Below are 27,273 nucleotides of genomic sequence, written 5' to 3'. Positions count from 1 at the left end.
GTGACAAGTTTCCTCAAAGTGCTCATATTTTTTTCATTTTCAGGTTCATAATTGTATTTAGAGGTTATATCAGAATGGTTTAATAAAAAAAACAAAAACACCATATTTTTGTTGTACTGCACATTGCTGCAGCTCCTCTTTTCACCCTGTGTGTTGAGCTCTCTGTTTAGCTACAGAGTGAGACATCTCATTTCTGTTCCATCTTTGTTGGGAGTCACACATGTGGAGTAACTAGGTAAGGACTACTAGCCAGTCAGAAGCAGAGTATGAGGGCGTGCCCTGACAGTACCTAGGTAAGGACTACTAGCCAGTCAGAAGCAGAGTATGAGGATGTGTCCTGACCCTCGTTAGACTTCTTTTTAGCGTCGCCACTATTATCAGAACCGTAACTGATTCAAATGCTGGACACAACTTTTAAGCCTTGTGTTGTTGTCCCGTCCACCATCAACTTGCTGTCAAAATTGAAACTGTTCCTTTTTTTTTATATTTTTTATTCATGATCAATAAACCTCATTTATATGACATTATACCTCATTTTTGAGTAAAAAAAATAAAAGAGCGCAAATATTATGAGTTATTTGGACTAATTAATTCAAGATCAGAGCATGTTGAATGAATCCCAGATGGGCTTATGTCAAAATTTAGTTTTTGGTTTTGAAACCATTTAACATTTTTTTTTTTCAAACGCTATAAAAAATGGCACGTTGTATGGAACCCATACAACAATGCATCATTGTTATTTTGGGGCAATTTGGTATAGATAGATAGATATTGGTTCTGATATAAATAAAACTCTGAAAACGGGTCAGATTTGACCGGAGGGAAAAACACAAGGGTAAAAAAAAAAAAAAAAAAATGGCCAAGTTGTAGGTAATAAACATAGACAGTTAACAAAATGGACACAGCAACGCCATATACTTCAACTGAGACCAGTGAAGGATATCAGAAGTCTCTTTCCCGGTGCTGGCTGAGTGTTACTGAGCAGCCTCCAACTGAGCTTGAAGACGTAGATGTGACGTGAGCAACGTGTCTGAAAGTGTGAAGTCTTCTGGTAGCTGTGCCGAGAGAAATCTCAATCATTCCCAATCTTACAGAGACGGAGAGTGTGACTAGGAGTTGTCCATGAGCGTAGGAGCAGCAGCAAAACGTTGCTGAAATATTTTGTTCCGATGCTTTCATGGACTCTCTACGGGCTTCTCCCGTGACTGTATGCCTCCACGTCCCCCCGATTGCCTGCGAGCTTCTCCTGACTGTACGGTAATTTCTCGATCTGAAATGAAGACAGATTCAGCAACTGCACGGCCTATTTCTCTCTTAATATGTTTTCAGAAACACGTTTTGGTGAACTATTTTAGTACAATATTAGATCGTATTCTGAACGAGCCGCCATGACTTCGAATTTCTGGAGAAACCAGACTCACGTTCGTTGCCTGCTGCTTTTCGTCAGGTCTGTGTGTCCAGGCCTTTAGTCGTGTAGTTATGACACAATCGTTAGCCTATTTTTACAAAAACGTCTGCTACGGAGCCATAACGTGAGGTACAAGGTAATGGAGCCTTTTATACATCGTCATGTTTCTCTAGAAATAAAAAATGGACAAATAGAGTCTTTAAACGCTTCAGATGTAAAGTTATTCTCTGTCAAAGTGATGCCAATATGAATGGAAGTCAATGGCTAGAGGGAGGTGATGGCTTGTTAGCCTCAGAGTCTCCCCATAGGAGGTACGCTTTCCGGATGCTCGCTTACCCCCTCGGTAATAAAGCAGAAGCTTCCTTTAGCTTCATGCTTGAATGCTCCTCTCACGGGATTCCCTGGACACCTGACCTGCAGGAGACGCTGACGTCACGCCACGCCTCTTCCTGTCTGAAAGCCTCCCCGCTGCTGTTCTTAATGATCAGACCCCCGGTGATGGGAGCTGACAGCCAGGAACGCTCTGACACAAGTATGAACTGAATATGATCACAAAGGGAAGAAGACGGAGGGAGGGAGGGAGAAAATGAGGGAGGGAGGGAGAAAATGAGGGAGGGAGGGAGGGGTGTAGAAGTAGTGGAAGATAAACAGCTTGCTTTTCCAACTTGACTAAATGTAAAGTATAAGTCACGTCAGCAACAAGCAATTCAAACTGATGCAGCTCAAGTATATAATGGCAAGGGCTTATGTTTGGTTTTAGTTTTACATTGCCAGACCTTCCTCCACAGCGTTGTGGAGGAAGGTCTGGCTAGTCCACACACAGTATTTCTGGATTGGATCAAAAAACGCTCTGGGTTGCGTTTGGTTTTTCTGGGTCCAAATTTAAAATTCCAACTTATTTTTTAACGTTTCGGTCAACTTTCCAAAATTGTTCTCGCTTTTCCCGATGTTTTTGTCGATTTTTGTCAACATTCTTTTATGAATTTATTTTCAAATGTTATAAAATTCAATAAAACACCCAAATTCAATGAAAGTCGTGAACTGATCATTTATTTTACTTGTGAAGAGCAACCACCAACCACCTTATTTTTCTGTTTTTTTCTTCGTATAAGCTAAATAAATGTATTTCCATCGTAAATTGGTGCAAAAAAAAGTGTATCAGATCGCAGGATAAAAATGTTGACACCCAGATCCCCCACTATGATATATATATATATATATATATATATATATATATATATATATATATATATATATATATATGTGTATACATTCGACTACACCACTGATTATGTATCTGCATTGTGTCAGGGCCCATTTAAGTCCAGAGCATTTCATTAATTAACATCCCAACTTCTATTCTGCATACAATTATTATGTATGACCTACACCCTTTCTAAATGCAGCTGAAATACAGATTATTAGATGTTAAATATTATATTTAGGGAGAAAAGTTCATCACACAAGAAGTCAGTTAAAAAAAAACAACCCCCACAAAAAAAAAATAATATAATATGTGTGGGAGGACTTTTCTACACATACTTAATAATAATAATAATAATTGCATTCATCTTCTCGGAGAGACAAACTAATGTCCTTCCATCTTTATTTCTCTGTGAATTAAACTTGCTGTCTTCTTCAAACTTGTGTCATTTTTGATGTGTGTATTTTCTGTTTGTTTTTTTTTTGGGGGGATTCCCCACAGAGCTCACAGCTATTGGATGTCAGCTGCAGCAGATTTACTGCTCTGTGACTATAATGTGGAACTTTGGAAATATCAAGTTCAAACATGAAGGATGAAACAAATGGCCGCTCTTTGTTTTTGACTAAAGGTGGCGCACAAATACCAGAATGTTAAACAAAAACCTCTCAGAATATGTCATGTAATTTACAGCTGTTTGTCTGGAATCCGTTTAAATGATTAATAAGCAGTGTGGGGGGGTTGATTTCAACAGAGGAATCACAGTCTCTGGGTTATTTTACGTTTTAAAGTCACACAATGAGCTATAGTTGGACCGGGCGCCATCATAGCTGCAGTGTTTCCAGGTGCATTGATACGGAAGAGGATTAGGGCCACATGAGAAAAAAAAGTCTGAATTCTGACTTTTATTAAGTCTATATTTTATTTATTTTTTATAATTTGTTTAACTCTTGTGTTGTCTTCCTGTCGACCATGAAGTTCCGGATCAAAATTGAAAATGTTTTTTGAAAACTTTTTTTGCCGTGTTCTTTCCCCGCTGATTTTGTCGCTTTCTTCGATGCTTTTGTAAATGTTTTTGTTACTTTTTTCAGCGCTTTTTGAAATAAAATGTATCCATGGTCAATAAACCTAATGTAGATGACATATTAAATTTTTTTGTTTAAAAAAAAGCATAAACTATGAATTATTTTGAGTAAATGTTAAGATCAGAGGAAGTCGACAGACTGTATCAAAGTAGTCAGGATGTGTTTTGAAACCATTAAAAAAATTTTTTTCAACTGCTATAAAATTTAATTTAACACCCAAAATGCAAAATTAAATGAAAATAATTATTGATTTTACCTAAAAAGAATGTACATCCATGTTGTTTTGGGGGGCAATTTGATTGAAAGAAACCTATATATATATATATATATATATATTATTATATGTAAATAATCAATAGTATTTTTTTTTTTTATAAATGACAGAAGCAAGCAGAAAAAGCTTCTAAGAGCCCCCAGGATCTCCCCAGGATGTGTGTGTGTGTGTGTGTGTGTGTGTGTGTGTGTGTGTGTGTGTGTGTGTGTGTGTGTGTGTGTGTGTGTGTGTGTGTTTCCTCTTCTGACTCCACGTTACATTCACACCAACAGTGGGCCCGTGCTTCCATCAGTCTGCCCGGCCCAACAAACTCTCCAATCCACAGCGCTCACACATGTAAACGCCCCCCCCCACACACACACACACAAATAAAATAATAAGACAAACAAATCAGACACATTTCAAGTGTCAACCCCAAAGAATGTTACCTGAGGTTGTTGTCTCTTACACAACCAGTGTTCAGATATTGAGGAAATGACTCATTCATGTATTCACTCCAGAAAAATACCCGAAAATATCAGATAATATAGGCCTAAAAAAATAATATATTTGTTCAAATATGATTGGAGGTTATAGGGGTTATGAAGTTGGACCTTTCTTGGACACTTTCTTCACACCAAAAAAACCCAGCCTAGATTCAGAACTTTCCTTTTTAACGTTAAAAGCAAAATTACGCACAGTGTGGATCCATCTTAAATCCAGGCCTCTCGGCACAAATTGCGTCTACCATCCATCTCATCTGGATTAGGTCCCTTCTCTGGAAGCCACAAGAGTGCAAAACTGTGCCGCTGAAGTCTCAAGAAAGCACTCAGTTAACAAAATAAAATCCCCTCCAAACTACCTTTTGACCTGCTTTGTACCGGCACCGTCTATTTCTACTGTTTCCACTTTTTTTCTATCAGAGTTCTCGGCTGCATTCAGTTATTCTGTTGTAGTACAAGCTTCTTGTCACAATTCAATGGAAAAGAAATAAGAGAGACATAACCTCAGACATCTGCCTTTTCCTTTTCTATTTCAATTCCGTATTTGATTTATCATTCATTAAATCTAACCTGGTTAAATAAAGGTTAAATAAAAATAAAAAATGTATCTAGAACTTAGACAATAATGACTGAAGCAGATGTTCTAAATTATTTGCTGGAAATCTGTCTCTCTCTATTAGTTAAAAAAAAAAATCTAGATCATATTCCGAGCTAGAGGCTTCTCCTTTTTCGTGTTTCTTCTGCCGACAGACGGGATGGGGAGAAAATCCTGAGCGCGCTCTCCCAAACCTGCAGCTGATTGGCTACCTGAGAGTTTCCTCCATCCGCTGTCATCTGATCCTCTCTCTGTCTCACACGCACACGCACATACACACACACACGCCATTTCAGCTGGACTTGTAGGCCGTTATAAGTTATATTGTGCGTGTCATATTTAAATGCATTGGTCATACATCTACAATGTCAAAAAAAATTCCATATCAGTAAAACAGGTCATCAGGTCGTTGAAAATTGTAAAAGCTATTAGGCTCAATAACAGCACACACACACACACACACACACACACACACACACACACACACACACACACACACACACACACTCTCTCTCTCAGAGCGCACCGCCGCGTCTCTGCTCTGCTCTCCAAACTTTTCCCTTTTTTTTTTCTCTCCTTCTAAAAGTCTCTCTCTCCGGTGCGCGCGGTGAATGAACGAGCCTCTTTAACATATTCATACCAACGTCATCGGCTGAAGGTGGATCACGCCGTGCAGCCTTTTCTATAAAACCCCCGCAGCCCGCTCGCTGTGGAGGACCAGTCACCGGGGTTTGGGCAGAGGAGGCGACAAGGAGAACTTGGTTTCAAAGCGCACGGATTTATCTCGCCGCTGACAAAAGAGCTGCTGAAGGTAAGCCTGCTGCTTACAGACAGAAACACCTTTTTTATATATCTCTGCTGGGGGAAAGAAGTGAGTCATTTGTTGAACTTTTTCTTCATCCTTTCCGTTTCCAAGCCGCCTCCTGTCACCTCTGCTTTACTGTATCAGAGCTGTTAATCCGCTTCATACTGCAGCCTACTGTATTCAAATCCCCCTTTCTTCTTTCTCTTTCTTTAAAAAAAAAAAAAAACTGATTTATTGCCATTGCTCCATAAACCTCGGGCCTGCCCGTGGGGCGGGGGCTGAGCCCCCTGAACTGTACCTATAAAGGCGCATAACCTAATAGACAAGCCGGCGCATGTAAACCTGTAAAACTATTTGGAATAGTTGACAGCTACTCCTCATTTTGGAAGCAGCAGCGGCGGAATGAAGGGCAGTTTCCTCCCGGCAGAGAAGCACGTTTCTCTCGCAGTTCATCCACAGTCAAATATCAATAAAATAGAGGAAACTTTATTGTCCCCGAGGGGAAATCTGTCTTAGGCACATAGTGCTACAATCTGTTGCTTCACAGCACAAACATGTAACAGAAAAAAAAAAAGATCAACGAAGCACCTTAGGACGTAAAGGAAGGACCCATGTGACCTGCTACGGACAATACGACATGTTAAGAAGTGACTGTAATAATTAAAGAGCTAAACAGTGCTGGTGTATTTAATGCACTTTTCTCTGGAGTGCAGCAGTATGAGTCTGTGGACGCGCATCCATTCGGTCTGAATTTCCCTTTGGAGGCGCGCATGTCAAAGAAAACTCTTTACCATATATTTAATAATCACGCGTGCTGAAAGGAGTGAACATCTGCTCGTTTTCATCACATTTCTAAATGATTACGCGCTAAGAGAGAGAACGCCTTGAGTTCGTTTTCATTGACATAATGAAGACTTTCTCTGATTTGGTGCATTATAATAAAACCATTCCACAGGTGACGACATATCATCATCATTGCATATTTCCGAATGATTCAGGGGGCTGATTACTGTTATTATTATCCTCTAACTGGCTGTAATAACAGCTTATAACGGCTCTCGGCCATTGGCTGCGTGTCTCCAGAGATGAGTTCACAAAGAGTTTAGATTTTCTCTCTCCCCCCCCCCAGCTTTGTATCTCGTGGAGCTGAGGTTGAGCTAACACACCTTTATTTTTTATTTTTTATCTGGACAGAGTTTACCGGGGGGAAAAGCAGAAAAAGAAAAAGGAAAAAAGTAGGAGAAACTGGACGGAGGGGAAGATTTACGCACCGCCGAGTTTTGAACGGAACAGAAGCGCCTTTTACGCACAGACACAGGTGGATGCTGGGAAGCGGACCCCCTCGTAGGAGATGTTACCCCTGGCACAGTTCGGGGTCCTGTCGGCCCTGACCACCGCGCTCACCTCGGTCCTGTCCGCGCTCTTGCTGCTGGCGCTGACCCGGCAGCTGTGGAGCCTCCGCTGGAGCCTGACCCGGGACAAAGAGAGCAGCCTGCCGCTGCCGAAGGGCTCCATGGGCTGGCCACTAGTCGGAGAGACGTTCCACTGGCTTTTCCAGGTGAGAGTTGACACGTCTGGGGCTGCAGTGGTTTCCATTTTTTACAAGCGTGCCAAAATATAGGTTTAAGCCTCCTGCGCGTCTGTGTGGTGTGTGTGCGTGTGTGTGTGTTTGTGTAGATCTGTATTTATCTTCATCACGTATATGGTTTTCTATCTCATTATTCCTTGAATTTACAGCTAAACTCCGGCTGGCTGCAGGGTGTATTACTGATCAGATTATTGGTGATGTGTGTGGAAGCGCTCGGGAAGCTTGGGGAAAGCTCCGCAGATTCTTGTGCAGTGAGTTCTGTTGTTAATGCGACATGTGCGGACTTGATGCTCGGTGCGTAATTCCTTCTTGCGGAGGAAAAACAGACGTTTTCTGTTCAATTCTTCCTCCTCTTTCTCTCTCTCTCTCTTTCTCTCCCTCTCTCAGTCTGTCTGTCTCTTCTACAGTGAGGAATGCACTCTCATCCCTTCATCTCTCTATCCCTCCGCTCCACATTCACAGTGCCTCGTTACAGCACACGTTCTGTGTGGTTCAAGAGTTTCTTGTGCCCCCCTCCTCTATCTGATTTCTCACCTTTCACCATCAAAGCAGAGGGAGGCGGGGAGAAGTATGTGGACATCCTAACATCCCAACATACAACCGCGACAATTATGAGATACTAGTTTTTTTTGTCAGTTAAGTAAGTTAGTAAGTAGTAAAGTAAGTAGTTCAGGTAAAAAAAAAAAAAAGCAGGGGCGGAGGAGGGGGGCGTCTTCTGGGGCTCCAGCCTTGAATGTTTTCTCAAAAGCCCCAAATCTTCGAGGGTTTTAAAATAGGCTACCTTCAACTTTATGTCATTTCCCCTCAGACTTTCTGACTGGACTCCCAAATCAATGGAGCAAAAAGCTACATTATGTGTTTATTTAACTTAGAAATAGCAACATCGGACCATTTTTGGCTCTTTCTAGGAGGCAGGAGTGAAAATGAATCATCCTTTAAGGTCCCATGGCATGACAATTTCACTTTATGAGTTTTTTTTAACATTAATATGCGTTCCCCCAGCCTGCCTATGGTCCCCCAGTGGCTAGAAATGGTGATAGGTGTAAACCGAGCCCTGGGTATCCTGCTCTGCCTTTGAGAAAATGAAAGCTCAGATGGACCTATCAGGAATCTTCTCTTTATGAGGTCATACGGGGAAAGGTTACGTCCTCTTTCTCCGATTTGCCCACCCAGAGAATTTGGCTCGCCCATGAGAGAGAGAGAGAGACATCATGGCTGGCAAACAAGCGAAGCATGGCAGTTGGTCAAGACCAAATCCCCACCCTCCACCTTGCCCCCCCCCCTCTCTCCTCCTCCATAGCATTTAAAGCTACAGACACAGAAATGGCACATCCTAAGGAAAGCTCATTGTGGGACTGGCTCTGGTGGCTGTAATTCTGCACTAAGGCTGAATTTCGGGAAAGAGACTTCAGATACAGTATTAGGGGACCACTAAGGCCTATATAAAAGAGACTTCAGATACAGTATTAGGAGACCACTAAGGTCTATATAAAAGAGACTTCAGATACAGTATTAGGGGACCACTAAGGCCTATATAAAAGAGACTTCAGATACAGTATTAGGGGACCACTAAGGCCTATATAAAAGAGACTTCAGATACAGTATTAGGGGACCACTAAGGTCTATATATCAGAAAAGAGGGGACCACTAAGGTCTATATACAGTATTAGGGGACCACTAAGGTCTATATAAAAGACTTCAGATACAGTATTAGGGACCACTAAGGTCTATATAAAAGAGACTTCAGATACAGTATTAGGGGACCACTAAGGTCTATATAAAAGAGACTTCAGATACAGTATTAGGGGACCACTAAGGTCTATATAAAAGAGACTTCAGATACAGTATTAGGGGACCACTAAGGTCTATATAAAAGAGACTTCAGATACAGTATTAGGGGACCACTAAGGCCTACATAAAAGCATCCAAAAAGCAGAATGTCATAGGACCTTTAATATTTGTTGTGTTCTGGTTTCAGAATGATAAAGATGATGAAGATACAAAATTAGATACAAAACAGAATGTCGGCTCTACAGGATGATTCGTTTGTTGGAAACTCTAATGATTTTCCCAAATAATGTATCGCTTTTTTGGCATTCTTCTATCTCAAATGGCTTGAAAAATAGTGTACGTAGTTGCCATCAATGGGGAAAACAATCTCCTGGGGGAGCATGGTCATGCCACCACCACCGCTGCATCCCCCTCACATCTGCCCCACAATGTGAAGAAATCATTTAAAGGTCCCATGTCGTACTCATTTTAAGGTTCGTACTTGTATTTTGGGTTTCTACTAGCACGTGTACATGCTTTAATGTTCAAAAAACACTTTATTTTACTCATACTGTCCGTCTGAATATACCTGTATTCCCCCTCTGTCTGAAACGCTCCTGTCTCTTTAAACCCCGCTCCTGAAAAAGCCCAGTCTGCTCTGATTGGTCAGTGTCTACAGGTCTTCTGCATCTGCGCTCTTGGTGTCTCTGCGCCATCATTGCAGCCGGTGATTCACTGTCCTGACGGCTCGTTTAAAGGCACAGTTTCTGAATACGGGCTGGGGACATTTCGCTGAGTGTTTTGATACTTTAACAGTTTTTATATAGCACGTCGTCCTGCTTTATAATTCAAACAAGTGACATGGAAATCTGACTTTTTACAAAAAAAATCCTGATGTCCTGAGATATCCATGTCCATTTCCTATCTCTGTCTCTGTGTTGTAATTCTAACCTCCGGTGGATTTGTGAGGACTATGGTTAACTGCTCCTCAGATCTCTGCAGGGTAAATCCAGACAGCTAGCTAGACTGTCCAGTCTGAGTTTTCTGTTGCACAACTATTTTATCGCGGCTCAGTGTGGAGCTTAGCACCGCCCATGACGATTGTGATTGGTTTATAGATATGCCAATAAACCAGAGCACATTTTTCTCCCATCCCGGAATGCTGTGTGGACTAGCCAGATCCTCCTCTGCTCCGCAGCGTGCTGATGGTCTGGCAATCTAAAATGTGACAAACTTGTAATCCAAATGTCTTCTCACAGGGTTCCAACTTCCACATCTCGCGCAGAGAACGTCACGGCAACGTGTTTAAGACCCATCTCCTTGGGAAACCCGTCATCCGGGTGACTGGCGCAGAAAACATCCGCAAGATCCTGCTGGGCGAACACAGCCTGGTGTGCACCCAGTGGCCCCAGAGCACCCGCATCATCTTGGGACCCAACACCTTGGTCAACTCCATCGGAGACCTGCACAAGAGGAAGAGAAAAGTAAGACAGTTGGAATACTTTAACCTAGGACTGGGACATAGCAATATTTTAGAGATGACTATTGCTGCTTTCACAAAATATTAACACAATGAGAGTTCTGATAAATAATCATCAATAATGTGTATTATTGTCATTGGACTATTCAATTCAATTCAATTTTATTTATAGTATCAAATCATAACAAGAGTTATCTTGAGACACTTTACAGATAGAGTAGGTCTAAACCACACTCTATAATTTACAAAAGTGGGTAAGGCAAATAATACAGCTAGTAGGTCTGGTAAATTCAGAATGACATCACTTTGCTGTAATCCAGCCTGTAAAACCAGGAAGAGACAATTTATAATTCATATTTATAATAATAATGTTTACAGCATCCAAGATTTAAGACAATATCTAGTCTCATGTATCGATATCAATATAATATTGATATATTGCCCAGCCCTACTTTAACCTATATAGAACTTAAAGTATGGTTAAATTATCGCGAATATGTTGAAGAAAATTGAGGTAATCATTAAAATAAATCTTTCAAATGCTGATATACAGCAATTTATCTTATCCAAGCTCCTATTCAGTATCATGTCTTGTCTTCTAAAATCTACAACAACCCTTTCTCCAGGGCTGCCCCTTCTTAATCTAATAGTCGACCAATCGGTCTCTTTGGCCGTATTTTTAGTCGAAGAATAGGGCGACTCGATTCTGGAGAAAAATCATGATTAGTTTGGTCAATATTAAATCCCAATTATTTAACATTATTACTCATTGACTTTTTTGTAAGATGTTGCATTTATTGAACTTAAAAAAACTGTGAAACAGTAAAAATACTTTGAACTGTGAAAATTCCCTTCATACTTTTCCCGTCATTCATTCAGTTTACTTGCAAAACGTATTGTGCGAAAATCATTTTTTTCACGAGTACTCTTGTTTTTGTGATTGTTAGGAGCCAAAATCGCAAATAAAATTTGATCAATTGTCAATTAGTCATTCTTTATATTTTTTTCTTGGGAATGATTTATTTCCAAGAAACTTCTGGGCACATCTCTGGCAAACACAAGATTTAAAGTCCTGCTTTTGCATGATTTTTTTGTGGAGAAACTGAGTTTTACAGATCTGTCGATTTAATTAACTTAGCCATTAGTGGACAAAACCGTATGAGTTAGCCTGGGTAAACCCTGACAAACTTCCGGCAAATTTGAGATTTGCTCTGCAAGTCAGTCTGGCGAAGAGCCCATTCAAACCCATTTCCAATGTCCCCAAAATCGAGGCACCAATCACAACCGCTGAGGGCTTTACACCAATCACAACCGTTGAGGCTTTACACCAATCACAACCGTTGAGGCGGGCTTTTTGTTTACATTCAACATGACGACTACCGAAGCGCAGCATCGTTGCTCTGATTGGTTGAAGGACTATCCAATGCGCCCAGAGGCATTTGAGCGGTGTCCGTTGGTGACACCCCTTTGGAAATAAACTGTCAATGAACCTTTCCCAGACCCACTCTCAGTTACAACTGAGAAGGGTATGGTGTCAACCAGGCTACGTGTGAGTGTTAGTCGGCGGAGAATTCTTTTAGTCGATTAGTCATTTTCTTATGCTTATTCATGCTCAATGACTTATTTCCAAAGAAACTAATGAGCAAACGATTTGATTAGGTAAACACAAGGTTTGAAATGGTGCTTTTGAACTCAGTTGAACCTTAACCCTAACCCTAACTAACCAACTGGTATGAGTGTTAGTCAAAGTTTGTATTAGTCGAGGACAGCTCTACTTTTCTCCCATCTTATCTAAACCGCCCTGTCCTGTCTTCTCTCCTATATCTTCTACATCTTCCCTATTCCCTCTATTCAGTCCTAACCCTGACCCCACCCTGTCCTCCCCTTTGCTGAAAGGTGTTGTGTTGCATACACGGTTATAACTTTTTATGACGCCTCTCTCTTTTGTTTCTTTAACCCTTTCAAGATCCTGGCTAAAGTGTTTAGCCGGGGGGCTCTGGAGTCCTACCTGCCCCGGCTGCAGGACGTCATCAAGTCTGAAGTCGCCAAGTGGTGCTCGGAGCCGGGCGCCATCGACGTTTACAGCGCCGCCAAGGCCCTGACGTTTCGCATCGCTGTCAGAGTCCTGCTGGGTCTGCAGATGGAGGAGGAGCGGATCGTTTACCTGGCCCAAATCTTCGAGCAGCTGATGAACAACCTCTTCTCGCTCCCCATAGACGCTCCGCTCAGTGGGCTACGCAAGGTGAGAGAGCGAGAAGAAACCTGCCAAAACTTCAGTTTATCCATCTTTAGAGACTCTATTTTAACACACATTTTACTTTACTTTTATATTTTATTCATATAGTGCTTTTTACAACACTCAAAGACACTTTACGTAGTTTCGTTGGCCCAGCATTACACGGTCAATTTCTACATAAAAGAACCAGTATCACAACCAATAAGCAACTGTATGTTCCTCCAAAATAACTATCTATCTATCTATCTATCTATCTATCTATCTATCTATCTATCTATCTATCTATCTATCTATCGCATTTGTTTCTTGTACCTTAAGGACATTTTAGGAATATCATTTTAACCCTCCATACCTCTACTTGTAATTGCTTTAAAAACAGTATTTTCTTTCACATCCTAACTATCCTAATGGTATCTGTCAAGTCATTTTCTCAAGTCAAAAAGTTTTAATAGCTTTTTATTATTTTGACGATGGTATTGCTCTGTGTTTTTTTCCTCCTTTTTCTTTCTCTGTCTTTGTAATTGACTCAACATCATTGTAAATGAGGGTTGATCTCAGGAGTATCAATAAAGGTTCAATGAATTTGGGAGATTGAATGCGCACACACACACAAAAGCAGATGGTTACTGCAATAGAAAAAACCTGTATGTCTTATGCCTGTATTATTTTCATTTGTGGAAAAAAAAAAAAAGAGTGTCGGAAGTTGTGTCCTCCCGTTTCCTGTCAACAGAAAACTAGTTAGCATCGAAGTGATGCAATTTGATTTATGCAATGATTTTTGTCTAATTAACCATTTCTTCTAAAGTTTTAATATTTAGGGATGTCCCGATCCTGATTAGAGAATCGTATCAGAGCCGATATTTGTGTATTTAACAGTACTCCGATCATTTACGTCAGCTGAGCAAAACTCGCAAGTATCTTGATTTCATATGCAAGTTTTTCAGAAATGCTAGCTGCACTAAGTTAAAATGTATTAAGCTGAAGACATCTTTTAGTGTCTTTATGTACTTAGTTATTTTTGTCAACAAAAAAAACTGTGTGTAACTCTGTTATCTAGGCGAATACGAGTATCCAATCGGGGCTCGGTAATGACATTTTGGTGTTGTTCTCTGTCCAGGGGATAAAAGCCAGGGAAATCTTGCACGCCAACATGGAGAAAATCATTGAGGAAAAGATGGATCGGCAGCAGGCGGAAGAGGAATACCACGATGCCTTCGACTACATATTGTTCAGCTCCAAAGAGCATGGCCATCAGCTCAGCATCCAGGAGCTCAAGGTACCAGAGAGAAGCCTACAATAGGACTCAGACTCAATACATCTCAAATATATGTTTATTTGTTATCACACACATAAATAAAAATCACAATTTGGAAATTTAAAATACATGTAAATTGTACGAGCAAGAAGCAACCCTAAAATATTTCTTATAATGCACCAGGTTAATGGTTACATTAAGAATTGAAACCCCAAAAAGTTTGTTTAAAGTATGTTTTTCTTATACATCCATGGTGAAAAGGCATATATTAATAGATCGATTTCGGGTTTTTATTAATCAATATTAGATCACTCAAACAAAGATCGATTTTAGTTGGAGAATCTATTATTTTAACCCAGCCCTAATTCCATCTATCCACCTCCTTCCTGGCAGGAAACGGCAGTAGAGTTGATCTTCGCTGCTCACTCCACCACCGCCAGCGCCTCCACATCGCTTATTCTTCAGCTTCTTCGCCATCCAGAGGTGGTGGAGAGGGCCAGGGTCGAGCTGGACGCCGAGGGCCTCGGCTGCGAATCCCACAGCAGTCCCAGCCCACCGGCTGTCGCCATGGAGAAAGAGGAGGACACAGAGACAACCTGCCTGCTGAACGGAGGCTGTCAAAATCACAGCGATGGTTTCCCACAGACCCAGTCTCACGTGCCGTATCTGAGCCTGGACAAGCTGAGCCAGCTCCGCTACGTCGACTGTGTTGTAAAAGAGGTTCTCCGCTTCCTGCCGCCAGTCTCGGGTGGTTACCGGACAGCCCTGCAGACATTTGAATTAGACGTAAGTTCAAGTCTCTGGTAGGAATATAACATTCATATGTATGCCCTTAGTGTGAGTGAGGTTTCTTTTTATCTGGGATGAATGGGCAGTGGATGTTATATATTTTCCCTACATACAATTTGAATCTAAGCTTTTTTCTAGGTATAGGTTAGACAAAGACCATCTTTTAAACTCACAGTAACAATAGCAGATCAGACAGCAATGCAGCATGTGTTGAAGACAAACTTCCAGCCTCTTCTGTTGGAGCTGTAAAAAGGCACTGTGGGAAATGTAGCAATGTAACTAAAGTAACTAACTGAAAGTAGATGTAGATGATGTGAATCCCCTGAAAAGGTTTGCGTTAGGGAAGTCCAGCCAGTAGGGGTGGTGAGATGACAATATGTACCATTACAACACATTCTTGATATTGTGCAAAATTGCTTGCACAACAATTCGTATGAATATGTTCCAAATTATAATACATTTATTTTTATAAAGCGCTTTCAAGTCTAAGTGCTGTACAGAACATAGAAAATGCAGTTTAAAAACAGTTCCAATGACTAAAATATAACACACACTCGGACTCTCAGAAAAAAATAGAGAGAAATTAGGCCTCATACACAACAGTAAACAGATGGGTCTTTAGCTTTGCTTTAAAAACCTCAACAGAACAAGCCTGCCTGATGTTCAGAGGTAAGCTGTTCCACAATGTTGGTGCGCGGAAGGAAAAGGCCCGTTCACCAATTGTCTTCTTTTTAACCCTTGGGACACTCAGAAGACCTGTCCCCTGAGAACGCAGGGCTCGAGCAGGCACATAGGGTTTCACTAGGTCATTGAGATACAACAGTGCGCTGCAATTTAATATTTTATAAGCAGCAACACCTTAAAGTCTGCTCTGCAAGATTCTTAACTTGGTGTCTACAATTGATTACACAATCATCGAGAGACAAAGTAAAGTGATCAAAAAGATGACCTAGTTTTGCTGGTCCAATAACCATCATTTTGGTCTTGGCAGAATTAAGCAACAAGAAATTTGTTGATAACCAGCTCTTAACAGCTGCAAGACAGGCCTCAAGTTTAGCTGTGTTAGACTTGCTTCCTACACCTAGTGGCACATACAGCTGCATATCGTCAGCATAACAATGAAAAGCAATCCCAAAAGAACGGAAAATCTGACCCAATGGGGATAGGTAAAGTGAAAAAAGCAATGGACCCAGTACAGAGCCCTGGGTCCCACCCCGTGCTTAACGGCACAGGACTCCGAAAATATGTTGTCATATAAAACACTTTGAAATCTTTCTGACAGGTAGGATCTTAACCACTCTAGAACTTGTCCTGAGATACCAAAGAATTTCTGAAGTCTATCCAGTAATATACAGTGGTCAACCGTGTCAAAAGCAGCGCTAAGATCTAACAGCAATAAAACGCTTGTTGACCCCGAATCTATAGACAGTAGCAAGTCATTCGCCACTTTTGTAAGTGCTGTTTCTGTGGAATGATTTACCCGGAAAGCAGACTGAAATGGCTTAAATAGCTTATTTAGTGACAAATAATTTAAGAGCTGATTTGAGACCACTTTCTCAAACACTTTTGACAGGAAAGCCAAATTTGAGACAGGTCTATAGTTGGTCATGGAGTCTACAGCCAAACTAGGCTTCTTTAGTAGGGGTTTAACCACAGAAGTTTTGAAGCAAGCTGGAAAGACTCCAGTGAGGAGGGAAGAGTTTAAGATCATTAAAATTAAAACTATGGCGATCGCCAACCAGCCACGTGACAATTAAGTTAAGCCGAGAAAAGGTGTCTGTGGGTCGTGACATCTGCTTTTACAGTCAAGTTTAGCCACAAAAAGTTGCCTGTCATTTGCAACGGGGCAGTCAAGTTAATACACCAAAACGACTAGTTAGGATTAGATAAATGTTTGTGCTTTGGGATGAAACACCGGTCCCCTTAAATAGTACTCCCGGGACACAAACACCCGTTTTCTGGGGGATAGTCTTGTGTTTTTTCCTGTTAACTTCTTCCGGGACAAGAAATGTGCTTCCCTGCTTGAAATGTGTTTTAGAAGCCAACCCGACCTCCTACTCTCGCAAATATTTGCAGTCTTAAACCGCAGCAGTCAATGTGGGTTGTTGTATGTGTGCATTACTTTTGGTAGCTATATGTACAAATGGTTCATGAGAACATCCTGACCATTAGCCAACCAACAATTCCTGTACCGTTTATACTGTGGTAACTTTTGGCCTGTAGGGAGGCGGCTTCTACATGTTCACAACTGCAAGTCTAAACCGGTGATGCTCATGGATGTATGAATGAGAACTGGATAACGCTTTCAAAGTTTGCGACACATTCATTCCCATTAAAGTTGCTCACTTGGGCACATAAGCTGAAAAAGCCCCGGCAGCCTTCCTCAAGTCTGTGTTTTTTTGGGCCGTATATCATGCAGACTAGAGTTCTTTGTTAAGTGGCTCTTCTATACTTTTCAAAAGTTATAAGACCAAATGGATAAAATAATTGGTTACCATTTGACAACCGCTTCTTCCCAACAATTGTACAGGGGGGGAAATGATTTTTTGGGCTAGTCGGCATCGTGCAACATCGCTTTACATTACAGATGTATCTGTAGGGGCTTGGCGCGGCTATAACTTTCCTTTATGTTGACGTGTCCAGCTGGTCGGAACAGCTCCTCCTTGTGGAGAATCAGCAGCCTGATAATCATAAATGAGTTTGTGAGTAAGTTAAAAGCTGATTTATTCCCAACAAAAATATTTAACTTCACAGATTGGAGATCTTTAATTAACTCTTCATGCAGGAGAAATAAACCTAAATCTTGCGTCAATTGAATTCTGTTTAATTCCTTTAGTCATGCTGCATGCCTGACTGCGCTTTAACAACCAAAGATATTCACATACAGAGTTGCGTGGCCTTAGCTGCCCCATCATGGCCTCATCCCTCATCTTTACGTGCCCCTTCCCTGCCCTCAGTGCCCCCAATTTGCTGCGTTATTTTGGGGACAATTGACAATTGAAATCTAAAACAAATTCTCAGAATAGGCTACAATTGTAGTGCACATGCCACCTCTTTTGCAGGGTTTAAACCCCTATAGCTGAGAAGTAATTGTAGAAAATGTCATTATTCCTGGTCATTCAAGTGCACCTTCCTACATAATTGGGATTAGGTTATAAAGAGGGCTGGATCAATGGATGGATGAAAGTATGGATACATGAAGTTGAAAACCACCTGAGAGAAAACCGTTAACCCTGTTTTCCAAGTTATACAACTCATCAAGCTTTTAAACTTCTGTCAAAAATAAAAGTTCAACATCTGACTCATAAAGTAAGCATATTTTCCAGTGAACCTTGACCGTAAACAAATGTGCACACATTTTTAATTTCAGAGAACAGTCCTTTTATTTTGAGGGCCAGAAAGACTTGAAGAGTTTCTAAAGAGTTAGTGCAGATTTGAATACATAAAAATGCACCAAACTATTTGTTGTTAAAAACCCTAACCCTAAAAACTTTCTTGTCCTTATTTATATTTATTGATTTCTGTGCTTATTTCTCAGGGCTACCAGATCCCCAAAGGCTGGAGTGTAATGTACAGCATCCGGGACACCCATGAGACTGCAGCGGTCTTCCAGAGCCCGGAGCTGTTTGACCCAGACCGGTTCGGCCCAGACCGGGAGGAGAGTCGGTCTGCTCGGTTCAGCTACGTTCCGTTCGGCGGTGGCGTGCGGAGCTGCGTAGGGAAAGAACTGGCACAGATCATCCTAAAGACTCTGGCTGTGGAGCTGATCGGGACTTGCAAATGGACTCTGGCCACGGAGAACTTTCCCAAGATGCAGACAGTGCCGATAGTGCACCCGGTAAACGGGCTGCATGTGCATTTCACTTACCTGCGTAAGTAATTTAACTTTCAATGTGCTTCTGGAAAAAAAAAAAAAACTCTCCAAGCCCAAGGAAGAAGGCACAAGCAACATGCCGGGCCTGATGGCACAATTTAGGCGCCCTTTTCTTTTACACGGACATGAATAAGGGGTTTACATCGCTGGTTTGGAGCGCGTCATCATCCCTTTGGTGGTTTGGTCCAAAACTAAGACAACCACTTTCTGTCGTAGCACAAGTACATGTTTAACCTCCTAATCTGTTCACCTGCAGCATATCGTTTCCCAGCTTATACTATTCTTTACATGCATTTTTTAAGTTATTCATGTATCGAGTTGCAGTGCAAAAAGCAGCATTTTTCTTCCTTATTTTCAAACAGAAGGTCAGGGTTCGCCCTGCTGAACGGACTGCACACTTAAGTTACAACAGCGAACGTTTCTATTCAGAGCTAAAAAACAAACATGTAAGCGCCTCATGAGCAGACTTCAGGCACATTTTTGTATAACAGAATAGAAAGACTTTCTATGAAGCCAGTTTTGTTCCAAGTTTCTTGGCTCTGATGAAGCCCAGGGACAAAGATGCAGCATTTTGTTGTGATACGCAAAGTGGTTTACAGATGTTAAAATCCACTTTTATATTTTTAGCTTTTACATCAATGTGGCTCAGTAAGGACATATCCATGGGCTATGCATGCTGACATAAGTCATGAGTATTTCACTCTCCTTACATTTACAAAACCTTTAAGATTCACGGTGAGCCTTTTCACAAAAACAAATTCTTCGAGTCTAGGGACAGAAGTGGGGAAATCACCTTCAATGACTGTGTTTAGACCTTAAAGTTGTTTCTATTTAGATCTTTTCACTAGGGTTGGGTGCCGAAACCTCCGTGCTAATACGGCACCGGTGCCTTAACCACCGGTATCTACCTGACGGAATGGCCACGCGGATTTCGTTGCCTCATTTCAGTGCCACTTAAATGCCTGCGCTGCTCTCTGATGCTCCAAAAAGTATCGCTGAATGTGACGCTAGTTAACACTACACTTGGCAGCAGGAAACGTTAGTCTACCGTTAGCTATTAGCTGGATTAAAGAAAGTTAAAATGCTGAGTTAAACGGTGTAGATTGTGAGTGTATTTCACTGTAGAGGATTTCATCACCAGGACGTTCAACAGTCTGCAGCTGCCGTTGTCGGAAAAACACCAACGGTATGTTTACTTGAAACTAGTAAGCCTTGAGGTGCATTCAGAGTTATTGAAAAAAATACAATTTTCCCATTCAGTGGTTGTTTTTGTTTTACCAGCAATTTACTGGTGAAGTAAGTTATTGTTATAAGTTATTTTATTACATTTTTAATAAATCATCACATTTTGACCATATGGCAATTAACATGCCTTTCTTTAATGTCGCCGATTGTCGGTTTATGCTCTTCCTGTTTGTTTTTTTTGTTTACTTTTAAAGTATCAGTTTAGGCACCGGCACCGTTTTAAAAGTATCGTTTTAGTACCGGTTTCGGATAAAACCCAAACGATACCCAACCCTAATTATCACTTTGTCTTGCCTTTCTGAACTGCCTGTGAGCAAGACACTGGATGCCTGCCAGCTCCATGGACATGTTGTCTGTTCAATCATAATGTGACAGTTCTCATTAGAACCTGATTACAGTCAGATATGCAGTGATCCGCAGTGGGAAAATGTTTGAACCCTTTTGGAAAACTTTCCAGACCCACGTTAGAATCAAGAGAGACTGGACTCGTCCAGATGTCTTAGTCATGATGTTTAGCAATGATCTCCACCACTAAAACATCAAGGTCAAAATACATTCAAACTGTTCTATTTTGTGAACATGAATGATGAATATATCCAGTATCCAGTATAACAGTGCTATTATGTGTGTATCAAATGAAGTAGCATTATGAATAAGCTGTATTTAAAATGCAGATGTATACTTTTTGTTGTACTTCTACTCTATCTGTAACAATATTTGCTGTAATTATGAATAGATAGACACTAACTTGTAATGTAAAGGACTGTGGACTTTGTTTCACTGCTAGAACATAGAGATCTTCCATTGTTTAGATCAGCATATATAGAGAGTAACGTTATTATTATTGTTGTTATTATTGGTCTAATTTCAGGACTGTTTCTGATTCCAGAACTGTTTCTGTCTTGGTTTTGAAGCCTAATAGACGCGCTGTGAAATTGTACATACGGATGGATTCATGGAAGGAGATAGCACTTTCTCCGCTTTAAGGAGTCTGTATATATTTGTCCTGTTTATGCATTCACTGAGTGTATCAGATGTAGCTGCTGTACAGTTGATGTAAAGAGTAAATTAGAAGATGAAAAACAAAAACAAGTTGTCATTTTATGAGTTTGACAAGAATGGCTTAATTTATGTTGTACACAAACATCACATTTCCACTAATAACTAATGTTTGGACTGAACAAAAGCCCTTCACACATCCCAAACCTCCACTATTTCATTTTAGACAATCAGTTTCCAATGACGGCTTCTCAGATGGCTTTGTGTAACAAACCATCTGGCGCGGCAGGTTCACTTTAGATCAATTGCACCAAACAAGTCATTTGAGCAAATCATCCTTGCATACCTGAAAACATGTTCTACTCTCCAAATGGACCCTGACCAGTTCGCACACAGAGCCAGCACATCTGTCGATGATGCAGTTAATCATGCCCCTCACCTACGCCCACGTGCATAACACCATAAATTTAAACTTTTTCATAAACAGAGGGTCCATAACACATCGTCTTACCCCCTGACTCTCAGCACTGGAGCCCCTAAGTTCATGCTCTCTCCGTGGCGTTTATCACTAGACACTAACCCAGTGATTCTCAAAGTGGGGTCTGTGGCACTCTGCCAGGGATCCATGAAAAGTTTTTGATTCATTCATTTAAATTATCATGGCATTTTTTTGCTTTATAGTTCAATCAACAATATTTAAATTAAATCTACAATAGTTTATAGATTGCATTCTTATTTCACAAATCTATAACTCTTAGAATCTGCAAATGTGTTTTATGCATGTCTAATATCTTTCTCATTCCCTTGTGTTGTTCTTTCACATAATTAAGACTATAGAAGTGTAAAAAATATGCTTCATCAAAATTCCAAAGTCATGAGGGGGTCCCCAGTATATTCTCAATCTTATAAGGGGTCCTGGCTGAAGAAAAGATTGAGATCCTCTGCACTAACCAACTTCCATCCAACCACATCTTTGTTTACATCTCTATGTATGCAGATGACACAACCATTTTTGAACGTATACATGTTGCACCAAAACAAGTTCCTTCTGTGTCTATTTTTCCGGTGCTTAGCACCGCTCAAGACAATTGTGATTGGTTTAAAGAAATGCCAATAAACCAGAGCACGTTTTCATCCCATCCCCGAATGCTATGTGGAGTAGCCAGACTCTCCTCCAGCGCATTTTGGAGGAGGTTCTGGCAAAGCAAGACTATGTGTATTCTAACAACAGAGTAAAAACATTGTAATTTCCCTTGCAGGATTAATAATGTATAAAGTAGTAGGGCATCGTTTTTAGTTTAACAATTCTGATTCCAATTCCGGTTCTTATAGATTCTTTGAGGGGTGGAGTTGAAACGGGTCACATACTTATTTCACAGATAAAAGCAAAATGTTTCTTTGGTTGTTTTTACAGTTTTACGCTTTTTCAAGGTAATATAAAGCCACACTTCAAAACGATGCTTACAGTGCTCTATGGTTGAAACACTACAAGCGCCTGGAAATACAGTGGCAGCTAGAGAAACCGAAACTTGCGCATGTTAAATCTTGAACCAATGATCACATTTGAAACCAAATTTTCCAAAAGATTCCATGAAAAAAATAAAAAAAACGATTCCATTGGAATCATCATTTTTTAAACGATTCCAAGTTTGAACCGGTTCTCGATGCCCAACCCTAAAGGAAGTTGTATTAACAGTATTACAGAGTTGTAGAAACAGTAGCCATTCATATCTTGACCTTATTACAGACAAAACTGACAGTGTGGTCAGCACTGAGGTCACTGCTGAGGTTGCCAGGCATTTCCAGCCTCCACCTGACCGCCTTCATTGATAGTTAGAGAATAGGGTGAAGCTATGTGGCAGAAAATGAATGAGACACAAACAGCCTGGCCTAATTATATCGGCTGCAGGGCGCCGCGGCTCTGCCAGGGTCGTTATCTGATGGACGCTCAGTCACTGGGAACTCGGCGACGTTGTGAACCAGAGTTCACTCCAGTGCCACCGTCTGCAGGTCAGTGACCGGTCAGCTGATGGGGGGGTGCATGGGAACCAGAGAGGGGACACAACTCAACGCTACACAGCTGTCATTGCTGCACAATTAACAACTGACGCAACAATGTCTCATCAGCGGACTCGCTAGCTCCCACTATGGGCTGGTGATTCTACCTCAGTGGTTCCCAAACTTTTTAATATCAAAGACAAGAACTGACAACACTAATTAGACCACGGACCCGCATAATGTGTCTGTGTTTATTGTTTATTTCATATTAATGTTTAATATGTTTATGTATGCACCAACAAACAAATAAAAAAGCTAATTTCTTGTGTTACTTCAAGATTTAATATTTTGATTTGCCATTTGCGCATACACCAAACAGTCCAGGCACATCGGAATTCTTGTGCAGGCTCTTTGAGTCAAGTAAAGAGTAAAACGAGTAACAAGAGTTCAGGGCAAAGAAAAGCACACCAACTAAAATAGAGAAAGATAATACAAGGTAAATTAAAAAAATAAGACAAACAAACTTAGATACTATACAAAAGAGTGCAAAAGACATTATTAATACTGTAACTGGTGGATACAATTATATATGTATATATCCATTGCATTTGTAACGAGCATAAATATTGTAAATATTGCATTACTTAGTGACAATGAGTCCTTTTCTGATTCTTATTGATAGATTTTGACCCAGGGCGCCCCTATCTGATAAGGATTTTGCTTTTAAATGTTTTACACAGAAACATGAACCCATGACCAAAATAGTTATAGTATACATTCTGTCATTATGAAAGGAAAATAAGTATTCCCCTTTTTGCCAGGAACCCCTTGGAATTCCAAGGGAATTCCCTCATTTTGTATACTAGTTTTCATTTCTTGAAACACAGCTCTTTGCAGGATTCGTAGCATGACTTAATGTATCTGTTTGTGGCTACGTATTAATAATATGACAATGGTGAAACAAAGTAATGTGTTTCAGCCACGTGGAACGTAAATTCTACGTAACGTAAAACATCTCGCCATGTATTTCAATAAATAAAATAGACATATTATATATCTGTGTAGGTGGAAGAGGACCAGTTCAGGATCCTTTTTTTAAATTCATCTGGTAAATGAGCGACTGGGGATTGACTCATGTTTTCGCCCGTGCTCTATCACTGTCCCTTTCAGCTTTTTTTTTTGCTATTCTGTCAACTATTTTTCATTTAACGTTAAGGATAAAATCGCTGAAGAAAAATCGGTAACGCTTTACTTGAAGGTATCTACATAAGAGTGACATGACAGTGTATCATGACAGTGTCACGTTCATGACAGTGTCTGTCACCTTCAAGTATAGTGTAACCGAAAAAATCTCCTCCTGCTTCCTTTTAATTGGCTAACATACTCACTGCACACTTTGCCGGGGGAAATGGAAACACAGATGCTTCCTGTCTGCGTTCCGTAAATCGGTTCGTCTGATTTGGCGGGAAATTGAAATTGTTTGCTTATGTAGGTCATAAGGAGGCAACAGGATTAAACTGAGACTGTTTCATAACCAGTTAAAAACGTATAGCTGCTTTAACCCTCCTGCTGTCCTCGGGTCAAATTTGACCCATTTTCAAAAAGTTTGTATATCAGAAATTTGGATTTCGTTCAACAAAATTGTCAAAAAAAGTAACCGGTATGGTTCCATACAACGTTCTTCACAAGTAAAATACATAATCAGTTCCCTACTTTCATTGAAAATTGGTGTTTTATCCAATTTTATTGCATTTGAAAAAAATAATTGATAAAATAACATGGAAAAAAATGACTACAATGTTGTAAAAAGCATCAAAACGTGGAAAAAACTCACAAAAACTTCAAATAGAGCGCAAAATAAATCGACAAAAACATCGAATAAGCTTCAGAATCGTGGACAAATATGTGACAGAAGTGTCTAAAAAAGAAAACCCAAATGTTGAAAAAAGAAGAATTTTGACCCGGAAAAAAACAAAAAGTTGCACGGTCCACGGGAAGACAACATGAGGGTTGAGCAAAATAAAAACATTCAATGTAGTCTTCTGTGAATGTGAATGTGTTCCTCACGTTGCATTTCATGGGTTAAGGCTTTTATATGAGTGACGGACACAAGAAGAAAGAAAACATTTAGCAACTGACTGTGATTCCTGATGTGTTTCTGCTACATGTCTTTATCCGTCCCATTAAATCTATTTTTTCTTTCCCTCGGAGCTATAAAAACCTCAGCAGGGAAGCTGAAAGTTCAGGTTCCCTGCCTCCTCACCCTCCTTCTCCTCTTATTTGTGTGTTTTCTGGTTCAGTGGCAGTTCTTGGGCACGATAAGGGACACCGATTTGCAAAATGAGGGGAAAATGGGGTCAGATGGTGCCTTGGATAAAGCACTTGGTGGCCAACATCAGCTCCTCAGCCAGCCGGTGTGTGTGGGTCCAGATATTTTACCTCCTGCTTGTGTTTTCTTTAAGTTTATTTCCATCGCTGCCCGGCTGTCACGAGACAAACCGCAACGTTGCAATCTCGGTGGTTTTTTTCTTTTTGCGTACTTGTAATTGAAAGTTTACATTGCCATTTATGTGCTGAGTCAGTGACGCGTACCTTTGGGCTGCATTGTGTGACTTGAGGAATAAAAAAAGGGACTGAAGTTAAATTCTGGCTGTCGTGGAGTGTCAGCAGAAGTTCATCCATCCAACTCGGCCCGATCATATTCATTGTCTTTGTTCTGTTGTGAAATTAAAAATGTCAGTCCAAAGCAAGGTTATTATAGTTTTGCATTTTTCATTAGTTTTTTAATTAGTTTCAAAGCGGGTTTGCTAGTTTAGTTTGGTTTATATTAGTTGTAGTGTTAACATGGGTTGTCAGGGCCAGGATTCAACAAGGTGTGTAATAAAAATTCAACAAAAACATTGTACAATTGTACAAATATGTACTCACAATGTATTCAACAATAACACCAGTGACGTTACATAAAATGTCCATATGATGAGCACAAATATGTAAACAGTCTACGCAAGACGCTGCAGTAAGTGTAAAATGTCTAAGTGACGTGTGCCAGGAAAAAAAAAAACTAAATAGCCAACAGACTAAAGAAGACAGACACAAACAAGGGTTTTGAACTTTGGTTCGAGTAAAGTGTCGAACTTTTGGAAGTCAATCAACTCCCAGCCGACCTCCTCCCCTCGCCGGACTCGTGTCGCTTGTGTTCTGGTTGAAAACAAAAGATACACATCAATCAAGATTTCTCTAAATGGCTGTTTCAGGTCATTGGGCGAGCGCTTCATTACTATAATGAGGTAAAAGAGCGCCCCTTAGAGAAAAATTAACTAACCGGCTTGGGCCCCGCGGTGCAGTGCAGCGACCTGCCCAACTCAACGCACAAACTCAGGTCAGGTTTACTCAGAAATAAAACCAAAACCAGCTGCAGATACCGCCAGAAGGAAGAGAGTGTAATTTAGGGTAATTTCACTGAATGAATTCATAAGTTTTTAAGTTAAGTTTTTGTTGCATGTTAAGAAAAAAAAATCTAAATGTCATCTTCACATGCAGGGGTACAAGTTTGTGGAGTCACAGACCAGCTGGAGGAAACTGAGACGGTGAAGCAGTCGGAGGAGGCGGAGGAGGATGTGGAGAGGGAGGAGGGGGAGGAAGAAGAGTGGGTATGGACATACAGCCGTACAGCAGATAATTATTGGCTTTGTCAGACAACATCTGTTATGTCAGCATTCCAGCCGTCAGCCTCGAGGAGGTAAAAAAAAAAAAAAGAATACATCTGCGGAGTTCAGAGAGACGCAGAGACAGATAGAAACAAGGCCAGACACAGAAAGGCAAAAGGCTGCGTTTGGGTTTGGACACTTTTGGAGTTCACCTTCATGTTTACTTTTGGAGTCTGAACCTTCAGACGGAGGGTCGCAAGTTCAACGCCCCTGTCTGGCCTGCTGCTGTGTCCTTGACCAAGACTGACTGTCCTCAGGCTGACCATGACCTCTGACCTCTCTGGAGTGTCCGACAGATTCTACAATGACCGCGTACTTACATGCACATAATATTCCGGTTTTGCCTTTATTTTGAAAAAGACAATATTCTGACTGACTTGTTCTCATGGTTAATTAAAGGTGCAGTAGGTAAGACTTATAAAACTGTCATATTTACTGAAACTGACCATATGTTCCAGTAGAACTACATGAAGCAGGTCATT

The 27,273-nt window shown here is 40.7% G+C and overlaps 1 protein-coding gene across 1 annotated transcript; it reads left to right on the top strand.

The window, feature by feature from the left end:
- Positions 1–5,768: 5,768 nt before the first annotated feature.
- Positions 5,769–20,131, top strand: cyp26c1 (cytochrome P450, family 26, subfamily C, polypeptide 1). Its single transcript, XM_028603463.1, has 7 exons — positions 5,769–5,856; positions 7,045–7,408; positions 10,468–10,692; positions 12,655–12,930; positions 14,042–14,200; positions 14,573–14,965; positions 18,507–20,131. Exons 2-7 carry the CDS (start codon positions 7,202–7,204, stop codon positions 18,846–18,848), a joined length of 1,602 nt encoding a protein of 533 aa, XP_028459264.1. The 5' UTR covers positions 5,769–5,856; positions 7,045–7,201; the 3' UTR covers positions 18,849–20,131.
- Positions 20,132–27,273: the final 7,142 nt, after the last annotated feature.

Source organism: Perca flavescens, chromosome 17 (genome assembly GCF_004354835.1).
Source record: "Perca flavescens isolate YP-PL-M2 chromosome 17, PFLA_1.0, whole genome shotgun sequence".
NCBI lineage: Eukaryota > Metazoa > Chordata > Actinopteri > Perciformes > Percidae > Perca > Perca flavescens.
Note: the sequence above shows the minus strand (reverse complement) of the source record. Positions and strands in the feature narration are given on the sequence as shown.